The 16,180-nt window shown below is 42.3% G+C and overlaps 1 protein-coding gene across 1 annotated transcript in view; it reads right to left on the bottom strand.

Annotated features, from left to right (window-relative positions):
* Positions 1–2,558: 2,558 nt before the first annotated feature.
* BACE2 (beta-secretase 2) overlaps positions 2,559–16,180 on the bottom strand; it is a 79,530-nt gene continuing 65,908 nt past the window's right edge. Inside the window, exon 9 of the mRNA XM_045540697.1 lies at positions 2,559–3,049. Within this exon, the coding sequence (XP_045396653.1) occupies positions 2,796–3,049 (254 nt within the window). The 3' untranslated portion in view covers positions 2,559–2,795. The remainder of the gene's footprint in view (positions 3,050–16,180) is intronic.

The following is a 16,180-nucleotide window of genomic DNA, read 5'->3' as shown; positions in this document are numbered from 1 at the left end:
TTAGAAGAAAGAGGAAACAGTGTACAGTTTATGCTAGGAGATCTGACGCCAATCACTTGCGGTTCTTTTAATTTCCTGGGAAAAGAAAGAATCAATCTTCACCTCATTTCTTGCTATTTTTCATAAACAGTTTCAGTGACTGAAGGCAGGATTTCATTTCAGACCTGCGAAGAAGTTATCAAGAATATAAAGCCTCGTCCTATTTAAAACAGCATTGCTCACGGAGAAGTATCCATTTCTCATCAGAGAGTTGACAAGGTTTCTGACAACAACCTAATACTCAGTTGCACCTTTCAGGCAGGGACCATCTTCCGGCATTTTCCACAGTGTATTACAAGGTAAAAAAATGACACCCTCATACGGCTGCCACCTCCTTTCCTGTTCAAAGCAAACCTCCTTGAAGGTTTGCCAAGCTAAGCATCAATTTACATAACTGAAGAACGTGGGTGTCCCTAACAGGGTTTGGACTCAAATTCCAATTCTCAGTGGCAAGGCATGCCAGGAAAATGTCCTGTATTCGATTGTCTATTTCATTCCTGTTGCTAAGTTATGCTTTTGTAATTTAAGTATTTTCATTAAAATGTCACATCCAATGACGTCTGAAGTGAAGAGGCAGAGGAATGTGATATGCGATACAGACTCAGGGCAAACTTCCTTCAACTGCCCCACCCAGAGACGTGCTTGCGATCTTGTGCATCCTGAGAGCGGGGCCGCGGACCTGCTGCAGGACGGGGCTTCCCTACCGCAGAGACCGAACACAATGACATTAAACCTGCAAGGAGGCATCAGCGGCAAAACGGACCAGGTCACACCTGCAGCTCCCTCTTTTTATTTCAGAGGTTTGCATTTTTCAGAGCAAGGGAAAGAAGGCACAGTCTAAGGACGCTGGCTTCACTTCTATGCAAAGTGGCCCACAAGACAGGAACGGCTGACAAAACAGGACAAGAAGTGAATTGGACTTCTAGAGATTTCTAAGTTTGAAATGCATTTTGAAATGATTAGCTCTCAACGAGCTGAGATCAGACATGACAGACACTGAGCATCTGATCCCAGAAACTCTGCCCTCCATTCCAGTCCCTCATGTTCCTTCCCGGGTGCAACTCAAATCTTCTCTCGCTACAATCACATAGAAGATTCTTCTGGCTGCTGGAGTGTCTTTGAGGACATCACAACAAGCCCAAGTGGCCTCCGTGTCTCTTTGGCACGGCCACGTATTTCTCACATGGAGGTGACCCGGGACCCCGTGAGCAGAACAGATCCCTGAAACATCCACGCGGAGCCTGCTGTGAATACAAACGACACTCCCGCAGGAGGGGACGTTTAGCACATCCGGTTATATCTCCAAACCACCCCAATAGCAGAGCAAAGCGAACACTGAACTTGGCACACAAACAAGAGAGAAGGGATATGGTATCGGCTTTGAAGCCTTCGCCCAATGACATGAGAGTTAAAGGCTGGCTACATGGAGTTAAAGGCTTCCACTTTTCTTTGGCAAAGGCCTCAAATAAGCGCTAGGAAGTGGGGATTTCCCCAGACAGGGTCCCCCTGCACACCTGGCACCAGACGCGGACCGCGCCCGAGGGCAGCAGCACCCAGGGCCACTGCTGTGCAGCCCGAGCTGACCCACGTGGGTTTTGCCTCAGCCTGCGGTCCTGCGAAGGGAAACACACGGCTTCAAAGCACGGAAAAGAGTAGAGGTTCTCTCCTCGTCCTCTGCCCGTCTTCATCTTCCCCGGCAGCTGGTCAGAAGTACAGGCACGTAGCTATCCCCTAGTAGGCTAATAACCAACCTTTTTTCCCAGATCTTCTTTTCCCAGAGAAGATCTGGGAAAAAAACAACTAAGCTAGTGAAATAGAATGTGTTTTTCTCATTAAAACACTATTTATTAGTTTTAAGTAAGAGTAAGCATATGTGACCATGACCAGCCTGGTGACAGGACTTCGCTGTGTTGGTGACAGGACTTCAGCACCTGTTACGTCCACCTGTTGGGATGAGGACTCTTGGGGGCGAGGGGGACAGCTGCAAGCAGCCTGCCCACACCCCCACCCGGGCACAGGACCCTGGGCCAAGTCTCAAAAGAGGTAGCTTTTTCATGTTCACACCAAGACGACCACAGAAGTGTTGGGTACAAGAGAGCAGGTTTCCTTCCACTCCACCTTCATGCACAGGAGGCCTGCAGCAGAGGCTGGTGAGGGCCACTGGGCAGTGCCCTCCTAGCAGACTCCGGCGCCCGTTCAGGCCACAGAGGGACCCACAAAAGGGGCAGCTGCTCCGCTTCCGACTCAGAAGGGGCAGGCTGGTCACGGCATCAGCCCTGGGCTGCTTCTCCTGCCATCGTATCGCGAGCCTTCTTGAATACCCTTAAATGCAATTAATACAAGAAGCTTCCCGCAAGCTAGGAGGGTTATCAACTATACACATTCTTTTTCCAGAGGCCAAAGAGAAAGAACAAGCTGAGGCTTGTTGGGTTTTTGTTCGCTGTTTTGTTTTTTTTCGTGGCACACCTGAACAGTTATCACCAGTACCGGCAAGCCTAAATCCCAATTCACTCTGTTTCGGTTAAGAATGAGGTGTTTATTACCATTTTTCTTGGAAGTAGGGAAGAAGAATCGGAAGCTTTGAGTGCATGGATTGGAATACAGTGAACCTGGAAGGCATCTGGGAGCAGAACAGAGATTTCAGAGCGACGCACAAGGAAGCAGCTTTGCCTTCTACCCCGCGCCTGCCCGCTGCCCCTGACACGTCATGCTCTCAACAGCTGAGCTCGAGGTCGCCGGAGGTCAGACCGTGCCCGTCATTTCCAGCGGTGTCTGACGAGAGAGGACTCATCGTTGACGGCCTCAGGGTCGCGGGGGCGCCGGGGACACCGGCAGGGAAGCAGCAGCAGGAGGATGAGCATGAGCAGGATGATGCCGCACACGCTCATGAGGGCGTAGGAGACGATCCACAGAACGGGCTCGTTCAGAGACTGGGCGGGGACACAGTTGCTGGCTATGTCATCTGTCGAGAAAGGCCCAGAAATTTCAGACACCGGAGCACCTGCAATTTCTGAGGAGACAGAAGGGGAAAAATCCACAGCTGTGAAATGAGCAGTCCACCTCCCACACACGACACAGAAATAACCCCGGGTTTATTAAACCGCAGGCAAAGTGGCACTCGGGGTCCAAGGGCACCGACAGCCGAGTGTGTGCCAAGGGGCTCAGCCGCAGCCTTCGGGGGTCCCGGCCCCCACGCGCTGGAGGGAATAAGCATGAGCAGAAGGGTACACGCGGGGCCATGTGTGCTTCCTGAAGGGCTGCAGCGCTGCACGGTGACAGCAAGGCCAGCGCCTGGGAGTCACAGCTCTGCGGGTTGTGCTTCCTCAGGGAGGTGAGGAAGGAAGGGGAGAGGGGAGGAGAAGCTACCGCAGGAAGCTCCGTGGGACCTGCCTGAGTCACGGGGCGTTTTCCCTGGTGGCGCCAACCCGAGTCCACACTGTAAGATGGATTCTGCGACACAGGTCCTCACATGCCACCCACAGTCCTAACAGGTTCAAGACCCTGGGTCAGGCCGGGCACAGTGGCTCACGCCTGTAATCCGAGCCCTCTGGGAGGCCGAGGCGGGTGGATCGCTCGAGGTCAGGAGTTCGAGACCAGCCTGAGCGAGACCCCGTCTCTACTAAAATTAGAAATAAATTATCTGGACAACTAAAAGTATATATAGAAAAAATTAGCCAGTCATGGTGGCGCATGCCTGTAGTCCCAGCTACTCGGGAGGCTGAGGCAGGAGGATCGCTTGAGCCCAGGAGTTTGAGGTTGCTGTGAGCTAGACTGACGCCACGGCACTCACTCTAGCCTGGGCAACAAAGTGACACTCTGTCTCAAAAAAAAAAAAAAAGACCCTGGCTCAGATGGCCCAGGAGACACCCCCCAACCCACTCTCGTCCTGTGTTTGTGACAACCAGGAGCAGTCAATGAACACAACATTTAATTTGTGACATCACGGGTGACAGAAACAGAAAAAATTCATCTGGGGACTTTTGCTAGAGACTCTCAAACTGGGAAGAAAGTTGAGGTGATTTCTCAAAGCAGGTTTGGGGCTCATCTGCCCCTTTTAGGAGTATGGAATCTTAAGCTTTACTTGGAAAAAGAAAAAGAAATAGGCCTCACTACCCATTTCTCCGATATTTAATTGCAGAGATGAATATTTCAGCACCAGACAATAACGCTACCAAACATTTAATTTTTCTTTAACTAAAGCCTCAAGATCTTCAGCACTGCCAAATAAGATCCTTTTCGCGTGAAAAAAGAAAAAGTCAAAATAACAATGGAATAATGGCTTTGAAAGGATGGTTTTAAAATGCGGGGAAAATAGACTTGATTACTTTGCAAAGAGAGTACAGTTTCTTGCCAACGTGGATTCCATTATAATATGGTTTTTCTGAGTGCGCTGAAAAAGAAAAGCAGCGAACAAGAGCCTGCCAACACTGAAGGCCTGAGGGATGCGGCCGGCAGTTAATCTAGACCCCGAAGTGCCTGTGGCTGTGGTCAGCAAATAACACCCGGTGGGCCAAATCCACCTGCCACCTTTTCTGAAAATCAAGTTGTACAGGAACACAGCCACGTTCGCTTGTTTGCAAAGTGTCTATGGCTGCTTTTGTGCTGTAACCACGAGCTGCACAACGGAGACCCTCTGGCTCGCGGTACTTCGAGTGTTCATCATCTGGCCCTTTACATCTCTGGCCTATAGCATGAAAAGGCAAGTATTTAACAAACATTTTAAATAACTAAAAATAACCCCACTTTTCTTGCTGAAAAGGCAATGCATATTTATGGTAGAAAATGTGAGGATACAGGTAAATAAAGACACTCATAAATTCAACAGTCAGAAATAATCCATATTCATATTCTAGAGTGTAATCTCTTTTTCTGTGCATCATTCTTTAAAACAAAGGTGGGACTACGCAGTACATACTGTTCTGTAAACTACATTTTCATGCAGTCACTTTGGTTAGAAATTCTTGAATAAACTCTAACCAGGAAGAAAGTTGAGATGCTTTCTTAAAGCTGGTTTGGGGATTACCAGTGTATTTCCTTTACCTGCAAAGGCTTACCTGCCCCATTCAGGACTATGGCATCATGAGCTTTACTTGGAAAAAGAAAAAAAGTAGGCCCCATTAATATGATAAAGACCTTTTCATGTTATCTAATTTTCAGCCTTGCTATTTGTACGACTACACAAAAACCTTATTACAGAGGTACTGAATTTGTTCACCAAACTCCTATTTGTGGCCATTTATATGGTTTCCACCATTATAAACATTAATCCAAGAAATAGCTTGCACCTAAATCTTTGCTTATATTCTTAACTTCTTTAGCAAGAGTTCCTAAAAGTAAAATTATGGATCAAGGTACGCTCACTTTAAAGTGTCCTGATACATATTGATACCATGACCATGAGAAGGACTGAGCAAGTATAATGACCACCCAAGTGGCACGGGTGTGCCCACATCCCACATCCTCACCAGCACTGGAACATAGGAGAACAGTGGCCCTCAACCCAAGTTCATAGCTTTTACAATTCTTTGAGTACTCGTGGGGTCACTGTTTAAAAAAACCTTATTGGCCATTTATAGTCTTATTATGTGACCTATCTTTTTCTCCTTAATCTGTAAGAATCTTTGATATGGTAAAAACTTTCTCATGTTGCAAATGTCTTTCCATACTAGCACATTTATCTGTTTTTTTAAAATTACTTAGTAAATGGAGAAGCTTTAACCAATATAATCGAAAGGAAAACATACCTACTGTAAAGATGACAATACCTCAAAATACAGTAAAGCATGAAGAAATTAAAAATCACTTGAAACCACTTCTGCTTTCTGCCTAGCTGGAGTAAGAGGGACCAGACTTATCCTCCTGCCTGAAACAACTAAAATGTTGGACAAAATATGTGCAAAAAATGTTCTGAACATACGGGAAATCAGGTAAGGAGAGAGTACGGCCTGAGAGATGGGAAACAAATGCAGACAGCCCAAGATCGTCCCAGCTCACTGCCCTGAGAAAGTATCCAGGTCGCGACACAGGGACAGGGACCGCAGGCAGGGAGACAGGTGGACGTCCAAGGAGGCCACGCCTGCAAGAGCCAGCAGGAGAGAGTAACCGAGAAGAGACAGGCACACAGAGAGAAATTTCAGGTATCTCCAGAGGCCTCCTCTGCCCCATCAGCTGAGTTCTCATCAGGGAATGATGAAGGCCGAGGAAAGAACCACTTGGAAGGATTACCAGGAACAGAGCTTGGAGCTCACACAGGGCTGAGAATAGTGCCTGTTGCCAACTGTTCCCTGTTTACTCTGTTTGCCAGAGTAAAGGAAGAAAACACCAATAAAACAACTTACAGGGCATCAGTTAGAATACTAAGAAGGGTCTTTCCTCTGTACCAGGAAAAATTAACCATAGACAAAACGCTATTCTGCTTTTATCTAATGAAGCTTAAAAGCAAGACAAGAAAGTATAATACCAAACTCCTTCTAAGTAACTTAATTGTAACCCAGAACAAATCTCAAGAATATTTTTAAGAATACAAAAATATTCAGTACCCAAAAAGGTAAAAAGGCATCCAATAAAAAATTAACAAGTGTCTCAGTTCATTCGGGCTGTTATAACAGAATTCCGTAAACTGGGTGGCTTATAAAAAACAGGACATTTATTTCTCATAGTCTAAAGGCTGGGAAGCCCAGGGTCAAAGCACCTGCAGATTCGGTGTCTGGTAAGGGCTCATTTTCTGGTTCACAGGCAGCCGTCTTCTTGCTGTGTCCTCACAGGGTGGAAGGGGCAAGGGAGCTCTCTGGAATCTCTTTAATAAGGGCACTAATGCCATTCACAAGGGAGGGCTCTGCCCTCGTGACCTAACCACCTCCCAAAGGCCCTATCTCCAAATACCTTTACATCTGGGGTTAGGTTTCAACATAAGAATTTTGGAGGAACATAAACATTCGGTCAATAACACCAATTATGCAGAGAAGCAGGAAAACACAATTCATAATAAGGAGAAAAATCAAAATTGGAACTTAGCAAGAAATGGCACAGATGATAGAATTAGCAGGCAGGATATTAAGACAGTTATTATAACTGTTTTCTATTCAGGAAGCTAAAGGAATATTGAACATGTTAAATAGAGACAGAGAAGATATTAAAAGACCTAAATCAAACATTTAGAGATAAAAACTACAATATGTGAGATGAAAAATACACTGGATGGTTTTAATAGCAGATTATACACTTTGGAAAAAGAGACTAGCAAATTTAAAACCATAACAATAGAAACTATTCAAAATGAATCACAGAGGAAAAAACAAAAGAAAAGAGAGAACATCAGTAAACTGCAGATAACCTCAGGCCGCTAAATCACATAATCAGAGTACTCAAAGGAGAGGAGGGGGTGAGAGACAAAAAATATTTAAAGAAACAATAACCAAAATTTTTCCAAATTTTATGGAAACTGTAAACCCACAGGCCCAAGAGATTCAAAGAACCCCAGCACAAGAAACATAAAATAGAGTATAGCACTGAACTGCTCAAAACAGCAGAGAGAACATCTTAAAAGCAGAGAGACATAGAGAAAGAAGAAACAGTGTGCACAAAGGAACAAAAATACGGATTACAGAAGATTTCCTGTCAGAAACAATGTAAGCTAGAAGATAGCAGAGCAACATCTTTAAAGTACAGGTGGGTGGGGAACCCTGGCAACCTACAATTATATACCCAGCAAAAATATCTTTCAAAAATGAAGATGAACTAAGGATGTTCTCAGACCACATGTCAAGCTGAAAGGATTCATCATGAACAGATCTGCCCTAACAAAAATCCTTCAAGCAGAGAGAAGGGGTAGCAGAGGGAAACCTGAATCTGCACAGAGGAATGATAAACACCAGAAACGGTAACTATCTAGCCAGTTATAAAGTCTTTATTTTTAACTTTAAATATTAAAAAAGATAATTGATGAATTAAAGCACAAATAATAACAATGTATTGGGAGGTGTGTAACATATGCCAAAGTTAAACGTATAACAATAATAGCACAAAGCGGGGCAGAACTGGAAGTCCACTGTTGTAAGGCTCGTAGACTACATGACCTGGTAGGCTTGATAAGCTAAAAATGTATAGTATAAACTCTAAAGTAAAAATCATTACATTTGTTCCTTTGTACATAATATTCCTTCTCTCTCTCTCTCTCTCTCTCTCTCTCTGCTTTTAAGATTTTCTCTTTTTCACTGCCTTTCAGCGTTCACTGGTATACTCTTACTTTATGTTTCTTCTGCTTGGGATTCTCTGATCCTGTTGGAACTGTGGGTTTACAGTTTCCGTACAATTTGGAAAATTTTTGGTTCTTGTTTCTTTCAATATTTTTTGCTTTCCACTCTCTCCTCTCCTTTGAGTACACAATGAAGAGTTTTAGCTAATAAACTAGCCAGAAATATTAAAAAGAATAAAAACACTCAATCCAAAAGAAGACGGAAAAAGAGGAAACGGGGAAAAAAGAACAGACGAGACAAAGGGAAAACAAACGGCAAGACGGTGGACCTGAACACCACCCAGCAGTCTTCATAGCAAACACAGGCTCAGCCAGGGGCTGGCGAACCGTTTCTGTACAGGCCAGGTAGTAAATATGTTAGGATTTTTGGGCCAGGTTTTAAAAGAATTATTTTTCACCCTTTTAAAAATGTAAAAACCATTGTTAGCTCACAGGCCATACAGAAATGAGCCACATGCCCGACCGGCCTGCAGCCTACTGTTTGTTGATCTCTGGTCTAAACACACCAATAAAAAGCAGAGATTGTCAAATTAGATACAAAGCAAGACCTGACTCTATGCTGCCTAAAAGAAGCCCACTTTTAAAGTCAAATATGATAAAAGTACAAGGATGGAAAAAGATGTATCGTGTTCACGCTACTCAAAAGGAACCCTGAGTGGCTGTGTTACTATCAGAGTCGATAGTGATTAAGAGAATTACCAGGGATAAAGACGGTAATTTCATAAAATGCTCAATTCATAGATAGGACATATAATTCTAAACATTTTTGTGCCTAACAACAGAGTTTGAAAATACAAGAAACAAGAATGATGAAACTGCAAAGAGAAATATACAAACCCGTAAATATGGTTAGAGATTTCAACATCTCTTTCTCAATAATAGAACAGTAGATAGAACATTAGTAATGACAGAATACCTGACCAACACTGTCACCTCAGGTGCCCTAATTGAAAATTACAGAACACTCTACCCAGGACTGTGGAATACACATTGTTTCCAATAGCACATGGACTATTTACCAGGGTAGACTATATTCCAGGACATAAACCAAGTTTCAATAAACTTAAAAGGATTCCATTCATAGAAACTATATTTTCTGACCACAGTGAGATTAAATTAGAAGTCAATAACAGAAAGCTATCTGGAAAATCCCTAAATGTTTGGAAACTAAATAACACATTTCTAAAACTATAAAACTTCTAGAAGGAAACACAGGAGGAAGTCTTTGTGTTCCTGGGTTAGGCAAAAGATTTCTTAGCTATAACACCAAGAAGCACAATTTGTAAAAGAAAAAAATTGATAAATTTGATTTCATCAACATTAAGTAAGAACTTCCCCTCTTTGAAAGACAATATTAAGAGACTGAAAAGTCTGGGAGAAAATACTAGCAAGTCCAATTTTTGATAAGGGCTTGTATCTATTCTGAATATATAAAGAATTCTGAAAATGCAATAATAAGAAAACAAACAACCTAATACAAATATGGACAAGAACATTTGAAAAGACATTTCACTAAAGAAGGTGTTTGCATGGGAAAAAAGCACATGAGAAGATATTCAAGATCATCAGTCATTAGGGAAAGCAAATTAAAACTGCAATGAGATGTCATTAAATGCCTATTAAAGTTAAAAGACTGACCATAACAAATGTTGGTGAGGATGCGGAACAACTGGAACTTTCACACACTGTTGGTGGGAATGTAATAATATAGCCAGCTTTAAAAATAAGTTTGGCAGGTTTTTAGGAAATGAAACATATCTGTTATATGATCTAGCCATTCTACTCCTAGGCATTTATCCAGGAGAGTTGAAAATATATGTCCAAGGACTTGCATGCTAATATTCATAGCAGCTTTATTTATAATTGCAAAACAAACAAACAAAAAATCCTGGCAACAAACCAAAAGCTCATCAGCAGGTGAATGGGGCTAAAGAAACTGGAGTATATCTACGTAACTGAGCATTGCTCAGGAATAAAAATGAATGAACTATTCAAACATGAAACAACATCGATGGACCTCAAAATAATTACATAGAGTGAAAGCCGTCTATTGTTTTATACCAACTGCATCTCAACAGCGCTGTATAAAAATCAAAAGAATTCAGTAGTCAAAAAAGCACGTCAAAGAACAACACGTGTGATGTAATCACATTGAGGTTAAAGAAGAAAAACCAAGCCAAGCTCAGTCATGCCAGCTACATGGGGACTGGTTTTAGTTGTTCTTCAGGTTGAAGACCTCAGTTCATACACATCTTTCCACATGTGCTAGGTGGGGTGTGTGTATAAAATAAAATTACAAAAAAACCCACAACAAATTTAAACTTTCTTCAAAATACTTTTTTTTTTTTGAGACGGATCTTGCCATGTTGCCCCGGCTGGAGTGCAGTGGCTGTTCACAGGTGTGATCATAGTGCACTACAGCCTTGAACTCCCGCGCTCAAGCCATCCTCCTGCCTCAGCCTCCCCAGTAGACGTGTATTACTTTTATAATTAGAAGAGCTGTGTATTTTGTTTTTAAGTTTTACACTTGATCTTAGCAAAAAGGCTGAGAAGCAATGTGTTTTTAAGTTTTTAAAAAAACACCATCAATTTCAGGTTGTCAGATGTAATGCATTATCCAGAAACAACTGTGTTCTGACATCTGCTAACTAGCTACTCAGCATTAAAGGAAAGCTGGTTTAAAATGACTTCTGGAGCATTCTTTCTAGGAATGCCATTCACTGGACGGTCTGTGTGCTTACACAGACACTACTGATTCTGTGGTCACAGAGCAGAGTCTAACTTTTTATAATCAACGTAGGGTTGATTTATGAGGGGCCACAGAATACAGTGGGCTAGCACGGACCCTGGGGCCAGACGTCTGGGGTGCCAGCCCTAGCTCCCACATGTGAGCTGTGTGATCTGGGCCAAGTTACTGAATTTCTTTGTCCCCTAGTTTCCTCATCTGTAAAATGGGGTTATTACAGTCCCTACCAGTCCGTCTTGTTGTAAGACAACCAAGTTAATGGGGTTAAGCACTTAGCACAGTGCCTGGGCGAGGTCAGTGCTGTGTAATCATCAGCTGTTACGATATTGTTATTTTTAATTCTTTCATCAATGTCTCCGGTTATAATTTTAATTGTGTTTTCTCTGTGTTGTCCTCCAAAAGGTCAGGACCTGGTTGATCATACGTGCCTGGAGAAGACCTATCATTTCACCAAGGATAAAAATTATAACGGTCAGGTCTTTTGCCCTATAGCATACAAAGCAATGGTAGCTGTCCCGCCGAGCTGGCTATTTGGTACCAAGAGGCTTTCTGAGTAGGCGCGGTTCACCCAGAAGAATGTTCTGGAGTTTCAGGACAGAGGTTCTGGACCCAGGGCCAGTTTTCTCTGCAACCACATGAAAACCACCAAATATCGGGGCCCTCACTGTTCTGTTCTGTGAAATGGGGAAACACAGCTGCCGGATCTATGTCCTTGGGGTCCCCTGGCTTTGGCATCTTTCGACTGCAGCCTCGGTGGACGGCAGAGGCGCGTCTCTGAGACTCTGTTCTTAGCAGCTAACTGTCCTATTTTTAAACATGGGCATGTACCAGATGATCCGCTTGCAACCTGCAGCAAGAAAAATTCACAGTGAAATAACTGCTATAATCCATGATGTGTCTCAAGCTGTACAAGCTGAAATCCATACAGCTCTCGGTGCTAAATGTCTCAATCTATAAAAAGAGACGGGTGGTATTTCAGAAGCTTTGGATACATTAAAATAACAGAGAGTTGTCAATTTTAACACTCTATTATTTACTTAGCTGTAGGACGCTTGGCCCAGGTGACACAGGGGCAGCTGAACGTGCTGTGGTCCCCAGTATCTGCCGCAGGTATGTGAGACCACCACACGCCAAAGACCCAGGACGGCTCCGTCACACAGCCCGCCCTCCCCCGGATTGACCGGAGCAGCTCTCAGCAGGGCTGGGAGGTGGGCTGGGGAGAGGCAGGGGCAGCAGAAGAGAAGTATCTGGGGAACTTTTTCCAAAATACCCATCACCCCCCAACTCACCGCCGTCCTGCTGTGCCCTGGCTGAAAAAGGGCACAATGATGTCAACAAAGCGTATTTTGAAAGAGGTCCCCAGGGGATTCTAAGCGAGGAGCCCCCGCTCACTGCTCCCCCGGCCTCAACACTTAGGCTAAGAGTCGAAACACAAATGGTCATGAAAACCAAAATACAAGATGCAGGAGAGAAGGGCGGCTCCCAGAGATGTGGCTCCATCAAATGGTAGTTGGTGCTGAGATGGAATCTCCTCCTCCTGTAACATACAAGATAAAATACAACCCCGAATTTTAAACTGTGTAGCTGAGCCCAGAAGTAAGAGACACTCCTCAGCCAGAAACAAGCCCCTGGGCTGGGGTTCCAAGGCCCAGGTGGGGCGTGGGGCTTGGCCCTGAGCACCAGGGAGGTGGGCGCTGGTGTCCGGATGCCGGGGAAGCCTGGCTCGGCGACACACAGCGCCTGGAAGCTCTGCCGACAAGGACCCTGACTCCGCCCGAGCAGAAGCTGGGAACGAGGCCAGAACGAACCTCCCCTGGGAAAGGGAGCTGCCAAATCTCCACCTCAAGCACGGCTGGAACCGAAATTCACACAATCTAAAGTTCTCGTGGTCTGGCAAAATTGCTTTATAGTAACACTTCTCCCCCTGAGGCGCACCGGGCACTCTCGGAAGGGAGAAGGCGCTCCCACTGAAGACAAGCTCACGGCGAAAATCTGCAAGGCCAATGGGAAGAAAGGCCACTGTGAGACACAGTCAGCAGACACAAACACAAGATTAACACTCCCTCAACCACAGAAACATAGGACAGCCTGCACAAGATTATACCACAGCTGTGTCTGAAGTGATTAAAAACTCACTGAAATACCAACATGGGTTTTTTAACTAAATAAGCTGATTCAAAAGTTCATAAAGCAAAAGAAAAATTAAGAAAGAAGAGCAGAGAAATTTTGAAAAAAGAATAATGAACAGGAACTCAGTGTAAGACATATCAATGGAATAGAATAGAAAGTCGGGAAATACACATACATCTCCCAAATATTTACTGGAATTTGGTATGCAATAATTGGGCAACTTTAAATTAGTGAAGATGGATTACTCGATGAATATATAACAGTGGGGTAGTCATCTTGGGTGAAAATATTTAATCCACACACTCTATGCAAGGTAAGTCAAACATAAAAGTATTTGAATAAATTGCAAAATACTTTTAGTGAAACAGGCCATTTAAAGTGTAATAGTAAATTCAAGAGCCTTAAAGCAAAAGACTGAAATATTTAAATACACAAAAGTAAACATTTTTTTACAATAAAATACATCATAAGCAGAGTTTTAAAAATTTACAACTGAGATATGAATTATAGTTTTTTTCCCTCCAGACAAATGGTTAACTACTCCATTACATAAAGAGCTCCTACAAAGCAATAAAAAAACCCCTAAAACCTCAACAGAAATAAAAACAGGCAAAAGATATGAACAGATAGTTCTCAGACAAGGACAAACAAATGACCTTAGACGTATGAAAGGAAACTCAGTCTCACCCATGGAAAGTACCACAAGTTAAAACTATGCTGGGACAATCATTTTCATCTGTCAGATTGGCAAAATTCCAAAAAGCTTGCTAATACCACGTTGGCAGAGCCGACTGGAGAAACAGGCCGCCATATACATTATGAAAGAACTGGCCTAGCCAGGCATAAATGATCTAACCTCTGTGGAAGGCAATGGGATGATATTCATCAAAATTACAAATGCTCACACCTTTTAACTCCACAATTCTACTTCTAGTAACTTAGCCTGGAGGTACACAGTTCATATAGCTGAATGGACATAGAAATGTATCCACTTAAGTACTGAAGTGACAAGACTGGAAACAACCTAAATGTCTACCAATAGGGAACTGGTTAAATAAATTAGGAAACATCCATATAATAGACAGTGAGGCTCAAAAAGAAATGAGGAAGCACTTCATGTACAAACATGATTACCTCTAAGGGAGTGGGGCACTATATAATATATTGTACCTTCTGAATGTTCCCTAGCTTTTTTAATTAAATGAAAATAAAGAGAAAGAAAATCCAAGGCACAATAAAATTATTACAGGACACTATTGAAACGTTAACCAGTATATTTGTAAAAGTACAAAACAGAATTTCTAGAAATGAAAAATATAGCACTGAAATGAAGAACTCACTGAATAGGTTACATCATAGATTAAATAGAGCTGAACAGAGAACTAGGACAATATAAGATGTATCCCAAGAAATTACACAGAATGCAGCAAAGACAAAGAAAAGAAAATATGAATGAAAAGTCAAGGGGCCTGAAAGACAGAATGAGAAATCTCAAATTACTCTCACAGGAGACCCATGGAAAGAATGTGTCTGAGGCAACAGTGGAAGAGGAGACAGCTGAGAATTCTCTAGGATTGATGACAGAAGACATGAATTGTCAAATTCAGAGAGCACAAAGGATCCTGAGCAAGGTGAAACAATAACCTGTACCTAGACAAGGCACGGGGAAACGTCAGCACACTAGAAATGTAAAATAACAGCAGTCTCAACAGCAGTTAGAGAGAATAAGTAGATTGCCCCTGAAGGCATAACTGGTGAGAGCAACCAGGGTCTTTTCAGAAGCAATGATCATGGCCAGAGGACAATGAAACAGCATTTTCAAAACACTACGGGAAAATGGTCAATCTAGAATTCCACGTATAGCCAAATTATGATTCAAAAGCAGGTGCAAAATGAAATTTACCTTTCCCAATCTTTTACAAAAGAAATCTCATTCTTCAACAGAAGGAAAATTGCTGTGTAGTGTTTCAATGAATGAACAGTCAATGGTTGTTTATCCATCCTTTGATGGACTTTGGGCTGTTTTTACTTTGATGAAAATGATAGCTTTCTGCAGTTACATTTACTAAATTATGTATTACTTTAGTGATTTTATGAATAAAGCTTTTGTGAACCTTCTAGTCAAGACATACACATTCATTTCTCCTTTGCACATACTTAAGAGTGGAATTGCTGGGTTACCAGAGTGGGCATATGTTTAATGTTAACAGAAATTATTAAAAAAAAAGCTTTTCCATTCATACTAAACACTTTCAAGAAACTGGGAATCTCTAAATTTAGAGTTTAAAAAATTCCACACACCTATCCCATGCATAATGCCCAATGGTGAAATGTGAGAAATAGTCCCTTTAAAGTAAGGAAAAAGACAAAAATGTCTAGTCTCACCAATTCTATCCAATATTGTCTCAGAAGGCATCACAAAAATACAAATAAAAGAAATACAGGTATATTATTGCCTTTAACAAGAAATTATTAAAAATGTATTATTTGCAGATTATATGATGGCTTTAACAGAAAATCCCAAATGACTCTAAAAACCATTAAAAAAAAGAGTACTCAGCAATGTGGTTAGATAAAGATTAATATACAAAAAAATTGCATGTCTATATACCAAACAATCCACTAGAGAAAGCAATTTAAAATAATCTCATTTACAGTAAGAACTAAGAGGTACCCAATAATAATAAGTCTATGTGTAAGGCCTTTTTGAAGAAAATTATGAAACACTATAGTAGGACATAAAAGAAGACCTAAACAAATGAAAAGATTTAGCATATTCATGGGGAAAAACTTGATAAAAAGTTGGTTTCTTCTCAAGTTAATCTATAAATTCAATGCAGTTCTAGTCAAAATCCTAATAGGGTTTTTCAGGGATCTTGGCAAGCTGAATAAAAATGCAAACGTAGCCAGAACTACTTTACAGGAAATAAGGAGAAGGGTCAATGCCCTGCCAGATACTACTGCCTTCTTATAACTACGAAAACTAAAACTACATGGTGTAGCTCGAGGGT

This window comes from Lemur catta, chromosome 1 (genome assembly GCF_020740605.2).
Source record: "Lemur catta isolate mLemCat1 chromosome 1, mLemCat1.pri, whole genome shotgun sequence".
Taxonomy (NCBI): Eukaryota; Metazoa; Chordata; class Mammalia; order Primates; family Lemuridae; genus Lemur; species Lemur catta.
This window is presented reverse-complemented; position numbering and strand designations above follow the sequence as displayed.